The sequence below is a fragment of the Protomyctophum bolini genome (assembly GCF_963924005.1).
Source record: "Protomyctophum bolini genome assembly, chromosome: 20".
Lineage (NCBI taxonomy): Eukaryota > Metazoa > Chordata > Actinopteri > Myctophiformes > Myctophidae > Protomyctophum > Protomyctophum bolini.
Window position 1 is genome coordinate 6,272,770 of NC_137881.1, and position 7,390 is coordinate 6,280,159.

At 46.5% G+C, this 7,390-nt stretch overlaps 1 protein-coding gene across 1 annotated transcript; it reads left to right on the top strand.

Moving 5' to 3' along the window:
- Positions 1-712: 712 nt before the first annotated feature.
- On the top strand, positions 713-1,927 carry LOC308335927 (kelch domain-containing protein 3-like; the record flags this gene model as incomplete). The annotated part of the gene is made up of 2 exons (XM_080793150.1): positions 713-1,720; positions 1,909-1,927. Exons 1-2 carry the CDS (start codon positions 717-719, stop codon positions 1,925-1,927), a joined length of 1,023 nt encoding a protein of 340 aa, XP_080649276.1. The 5' UTR covers positions 713-716.
- Between the last annotated feature and the right edge of the window lie 5,463 nt (positions 1,928-7,390).

Consider the following 7,390-nt stretch of genomic DNA (forward strand, 5'->3'; position numbering starts at 1 on the left):
AACACAACACAGCACAGCACACAACACAACACAGCACAGCACAGCACAGCACACAGCACAGCACAGCACACAGCACAACACAACACAGCACAGTACAGCACACAGCACAACACATGTAACACAACACAGCACAGCACAGTACAGCACACAGCACAACACATGTAACACAACACAGCACAGCACAGTACAGCACAGCACAGCACACAGCACAGCACAGCACAACACTAAGGAAGGCAAGGTCTTATGATTTACGTGGGATGAGACGGGGGGACGAGACAGTTTCAATTAATTTCCTATGGAAGTTACATGGTTTTGAAGTTTGTGTCAGGACACATCAAAGAAAGTAGTCTAAGACACAGCAGTAGGCTAACACTTTATTCTTACACAATGTGAACAACATGACCAACTCAATCCAAATCCCGACATCCAATTATAAAACTGTGTCCGACCCGAGCAGGACCGGTCGGATATACCATCGGTTCTCGATCGGTTTCGGTCGGGTATCTCACCTCTACTGGGGTTGCTATGGCAATCAATATGTGCACACCATTGGCCAAACCAAACTCATCAGCTTTGCGGATTGGCCACGCTTTGTGTGATGTTTGTGCGGCTGTGCCAATATACAGTAAGTTCTAGTGTATACCGTAACAAATAACACATACATTCTTTTTTTACAGAACAGTATTTGAGGAATAACGTTTGATACGCCGTGTGAGATGTTTCGCTGGGCGCTGCACCTGAAAGGACCCAAGGGAGACAACAACGTCCCGGTGGCGGTGGGGAACAGCGTGTACATATTCGGAGGGTACCGCAACGGAGAGTCTTACATGTACAACAGTATTCAGATTGAGGTGCACGTATTCGACACGGTGTCTCTGCAATGGACGCAGTTGCCCCCGGCGGTGACGAGAGAAGGTCCCAGAGAGGTCCCATACATGCGCGACGGCCACACCGCTGTGCTTCTGGAACATGTCGTCTACCTGTGGGGCGGGGTTTCTACATCCATTTACACAGGGGAGGACAGCGTCGTGCACGCCTTCGACGTGGACACCCACAGATGGTCCAAGCCCGAGGTTTCTGGTACCGTTCCTCAGGAGAGGTTCGAACACTCGGCCTGCGTCTTGGGGAAGGTCATGTATATCTTCGGAGGATTCAGCATGCTGACCGTGTTCAACGACATTCACAAGTTGGACACGGCCACGATGATCTGGTCCCTGATAGACACCAGAACCGCACCGCCACCTGCTTCAGAGAAACACTCCGCCACCATCATCGGGACGAGGATGTTTGTGTTCGGCGGCCAAGGGAACAAGTACAACTGCTACAACAGCGTTAGAGTGTTTGACACCGTGACCAACTGCTGGCTGAGCACGCCTTACGCAGAGCTTCTTCCAGAGGGACGCATCCGCCATTCAGCTTTTGCCTACGACGGAGACCTGTACATATTTGGTGGCCATAATTTGACCACGACCTTCAACAACTTGTGGAGATTCAGCCCAGAGACCTTCTCCTGGACGAAGGTTGAGCCCAAGGGGAGAGGCCCGGGTTCCAAGATGACCAAGATGTGCTGTTCCATGGTGGGAGAACGTGTCGTCTACTTCGGAGGATTCAGAGTGGACGATGTGTTCATCCTAGACTTACGTCCTAGCCTGAAGACGTTATGCAAGCTAGTAGTTAGGAAGAACGTTTTGGAGCAGTCGGGACTCCCACACAACATCAGGTGGGAACTGGCAGCCATGGCTATAGACAAAAATATAAATACCAGTACCAATAATAATACTAACAAAGATAACAACAATTATAATACTAATACATTAATTATTATAAATGAACAATTCAGACACATACATGAAAATGACAAAACTAATGTCTCTGCAACCAGCTCCAAACCATGTGACCCGTGTCCAGCAATCAGGTGAAGGGGTAAACTTCTTTTCATACAAAACACAATTGAAGCTACTTCCTCAATTAAACACATCCAAATAAAAAATAAAACTCAAACAAAGAACATTTAGAAAATAGTTCAATACTGTAACAGAACAGATACCCACGACAAATCACAATTAGTCAAATGCGACTATAATGAGTAGCGGCGTAACTGGAGTTTTATCCTAGGTGAGCATCTTGACATATCGGGCGTCTCATACAGAACTATAGCCTACAGACTCCACTGTAGCCACGATCAGCAGACTCCCTGAGGTGATTGCTACACTCAGAGAGCCCAGTCACGTATGTTATCATCACTGTTCTTTGTTCTTTAACTTTTCTGTTTTCTCTTTTTTTAATGGCATGCTCAAACCCCAGGGGGGTCCAGGAGGGAAAATCAAAAGCATCGGAGTTGGGACCTGAGACCTTGACCAGCCCCATTTACCCACTGAGAGCTGTTCATGAGGTGGACAGCCACCACCGGCGGGGGATTGGGGCTTAAGAGGTTTTAAACACTGTCATGTATCTTATTTTTACCTAACCTGTTGCGTTTTTTCCTATGATGACTGTTGTAACTACAAGGTTACCAACTTTGGAGAGTTCAGGAATAATGTTGATGACAATCCTGTGCCGAATGATTCATAATTAGTTAATAGATCAATCAGGAATGTTACCCATCTCATTCCTATCTTGCTATACTTTCTTTTGTAATTCAATTTCTTATTTACATTTTCTTTCAACAACAGCCGCCAATGTACATATATAGATCTATGGTAATGACAAAACACCACAATAACTTTCACTGTCCAAATAAAATTATGCTTGCAATAGAATGACCCAATAGACCCCCGGGACCCAGAGTTACAAAAATTAGTAATTACGAATTACTCACTTAAGCCCTACAGTATATAGTGAAAATGCCAGATCCACAAGCTCACAATGTGTCGTGATGCAACGTTTGTAGATTTGCAATTTTCATTAGGCTACTTTTCGAAATGTATGGACTTAGTTGTAAAAAAAAATGTTTTACTTTTGAAAATCCTTTTAAATAATAAAAAAATATAAATAAATAAGGGAACTACGATTCGGTACCACCCAATTATAAAACAAACAAACAAAAAATTCTCCTTCTACAGCACACTCCCAAGTGTGGAATGCCCTGACCCCTTCCCTCAAAAAATGCAGATCACTGGCATACTTTAAAAGGCCTGAAAATGGAGAGAGCTAATGATCACTTCTCCCTTAGACTTCTCCACGTCTCCCCCTTTACAACACCCTCCTTTTTTCTTCCACTCATACTCGTACATAGCGTTTTATTTTTTGTGATTATATTGAATTTTGTTGAAATATTTCCATGTCATGTTTATGAATTGATTGCATATACTGTAGGGTCCAAAAGGAAACAAGAGCGCAGGGACTATTTTTGTTGCTCTCCCTTTTCAGACAGTGTTTTGACTGTTGCTGTTTTACATTACGTCTAATAAACTATTCAAAGTGACCCATAAAAATGGGTGTCACTGCTTAATTGCATCTACATACACATCACACATCGCCCAGACAGAAGGATGGACGGAAGGATAGGTTATAATGTGTGTTTGTTTTTATTTGTGCTCCTCTTTGCTGTGGCTGATGACTGCTCTTTTTTGTGATAATTGACCTGATAACTTTGATGATAATTTGATGTGATAATTGTTCCCCCAGTGAGACTGTGACTGTCCCACTTCTGTCCAACACTCCACGGTGGCCTCTGACCTCTGTGGATACCACAGGTCCTCGGCAATCTGGGAACCCATCGGCAACATTTTTAATATAAATGAATCCTCTGAATCCGTCTTGAGAGATAATAGGTCCATGGTGACATGCATGCACACCTGTTCACCCTGCTTGGTGTTCCTGACATCGAGGAAGAGGCTGTTTTCCTGCATCAGGCTCTCTCGTGGTAATTTGTTCTTTGCGGCACAATCTTTGCATTTTTATATCATTATTTTGTTTGAGTCTCCTCTTGCCTCCTCATTATTTTCAATATATATATTTTTTACACAATGTATTAAGCCTGTGTATTATGCAAATCACAGAGGCTAGACCATAGACAGAGCCTCTACTGGCTCTGGGGCGCCTGTATCTCGAGGAAAGGCAACATGGAGGCAAGCTTTCCCGAGATTCCTTGCGAAGCATAGCTGAAGCAAATAATGGAAGGGGACGTTCGTTAGGCCAATCAGAGGCGCGAATCCCTCTTTCCCAGCGGCACTCGCTTAGGCAATGTAAACGGAAGTCCTGGAAAAGACGCGCTGTGATTGGCCAGTAGTCACTTGAGTGGCAGCAATGCAGCATGCCTTCACCACTTCCTCTTGACTTCCTCCTCCCGCTGGAGACGGGTCGCGCCAACTAATGACGCATTTATTTATATAAATATATATTTTTTAATAATGTTTATCCCATGATTCTGTAACCCATTTTTCACCCAGTGTCAATTATCTAATGTAATCCTGGGCTCTACACACCCTCCGTCACCCTGGGGAGAGCAACGGACTGACCTCATGCTTCCTTCAATGCATGAGGAGTCCAAGAACGCTTTTTTTCACCTGACAGGGGGGAGTTTCCCCGGTTGAATGTAGTGCATGGAACGAACACGTTATTCCAACCAGTTCCTTCCCCCTCCATCAGCTGGCGCCCTGGCTGGCCAGGGGGAGGCAGTTTAGAGACCAGGATTACTGCATGTGAGGGTAGTCAGGGTACCTACCTACCCTAGGGTATGGGCGCTGATGACACAGAGACACGCCCCCAGCGAACCCAGGACCTTCTAGCTGTGAGGTGACAGCGTGCCCAACGGGCACCACTCTAGCATACTGAAACTGTAAAGAAAGACAATATCAGTCAGCAGGAAAAAAAGGACAGGTTGGGATACCAATTTCATCCAGTCAGGAGAGATTGGATGAAATCGTTAAATCTCCCATCAATGATTCTGGGTTTGGCAAGCCAGCTAAACAATAATTAACTTCTGAATAATTTTGGCATTAATTTGGTTTGGGCTCAATCTGCACACTCAAGAACAAAATAAATCACACCAATAAAAGCAGCGATTTCAATAAATGTTTTTATTTCATCTTGGTTTGTCATCTTAAGCTCGTCACGGTAAGCTTAACCATTATGAATCCTAGTGTTCTGGGCATGTAAACATTTGGCAAAAAAATAGATCTACAAGCTTGCAATTTGACATGAGGTGAGCTCGCAAATCTGCTATTTTCAGCCAAGAGATTTGGTGTAGCGGTAGATGGAAGTAATGGGGTGCCAAGTACAGACCCCAGTCAACTTAAGTATAGGGTTTAAGTGGTCAAGGTGATCTACTGCACCACATGGATGTCGTCTCTAAACTCATGTTTATCTGGTTGCCTAGCAACATCTTCATGACTGTCTGTAGGCCTGGAGGACGGTGCAGTCATGTACCATCAGTAGTATCTACAACCAAAGGACCTAAATGAACCCATTTAGGACTGAGACCATATTCTACTAAATCGTGAGTTTTCTGTTCAGGTTTCTATGGCAGTGGTTCTGACTATTTCATGTCAAGGAACCCCAGAATTATCCGTATTTGGCCGCCGACCCCCCCATCTGAAAATATGTTGTTCCAGGGACCCCCCCCCCCCCAGAAGCAAAGATTTGAGTTGAAAATGTTTGCTCTGAAAGAATATATATATATATTCACATTTTCATTTTTCTAAGCAGAAATAGCAGATCTGAGCTTGTAGATCTGTAATCTTTCAATAGCTTACCGTAAGTAGAACATAATGCTTAAAACACCAAAAAGGGGTTCCCGTCCTGAATGTATTATTTGGCAACGGAACCCCCCCCCCCCACCCCACCACCCCCATCTGAAAAGACTGTCAGAGGAGATTTGTGTTGACTCATTAAGACCTAAGAGCAGATTCTACAAATGTTTTCTAAATCATGACAGTTTTCTGAAAAACCCAATGTTTCTATATCAGTCGTTCTCAGACTATTTCATGTCTGAGAGCCACACAATTCTATATATTTGGCCGCCGACCCCTAGATCTCAAAAATATTTTGTTCCAGGGACCCCCCCCCCCCCCCCCAGAAAATAGCAGATCTACAAGCTCACTCTGTGCCGCGCTACGAGCTTGTAGATCTGCTATTTTTCAACCGGTAAAGTAAAAAAAAAGAATGGTTAAAAGGTGGTTAAAAGCTAAAGTGGCATAGATACGTTCCAGGTCTTAATGGGTTAAAACAATTCTAAAGGACTCCAAAAAGTATAAAATATGGTTTAAGTGGTTAAACCGACCGTGATGCTGGCCCCCTGGAACCCCTTCAAGGACCCCTAGAGAACCATCGACATGTTGGCCCCCTGGAACCCCTTCAAGGACCCCTATAGAGAACCATCGACATGCTGGCCCCCTGGAACCCCTTCAAGGACCCCTAGAGAACCATCGACATGTTGGCCCCCTGGAACCCCTTCAAGGACCCCTATAGAGAACCATCGACATGCTGGCCCCCTGGAACCCCTTCAAGGACCCCTATAGAGAACCATCGACATGTTGGCCCCCTGGAACCCCTTCAAGGACCCCTAGAGAACCATCGACATGTTGGCCCCCTGGAACCCCTTCAAGGACCCCTAGAGAACCATCGACATGTTGGCCCCCTGGAACCCCTTCAAGGACCCCCAGAGAACCATCGACATGTTGGCCCCCTGGAACCCCTTCAAGGACCCCTAGAGAACCATCGACATGCTGGCCCCCTGGAACCCCTTCAAGGACCCCCAGAGAACCATCGACATGTTGGCCCCCTGGAACCCCTTCAAGGACCCCCAGAGAACCATCGACATGTTGGCCCCCTGGAACCCCTTCAAGGACCCCTAGAGAACCATCGACATGTTGGCCCCCTGGAACCCCTTCAAGGACCCCTAGAGAACCATCGACATGCCGGCCCCCTGGAACCCCTTCAAGGACCCCTATAGAGAACCATCGACATGTTGGCTGGCCCCCTGGAACCCCTTCAAGGACCCCTAGAGAACCATCGACATGTTGGCCCCCTAGAACCCCTTCAAGGACCCCCAGAGAACCATCGACATGCTGGCCCCCTGGAACCCCTTCAAGGACCCCCAGAGAAACCATCGACATGTTGGCTGGCCCCCTGGAACCCCTTCAAGGACCCCTATAGAGAACCATCGACATGCTGGCCCCCTGGAACCCCTTCAAGGACCCCCAGAGAACCATCGACATGCTGGCCCCCTGGAACCCCTTCAAGGACCCCCAGAGAACCATCGACATGCTGGCCCCCTGGAACCCCTTCAAGGACCCCCTAGAGAACCATCGACATGTTGGCCCCCTGGAACCCCTTCAAGGACCCCCAGAGAACCATCAACATGTTGGCCCCCTGGAACCCCTTCAAGGACCCCTAGAGAACCATCGACATGTTGGCTGGCCCCCTGGAACCCCTTCAAGGACCCCTA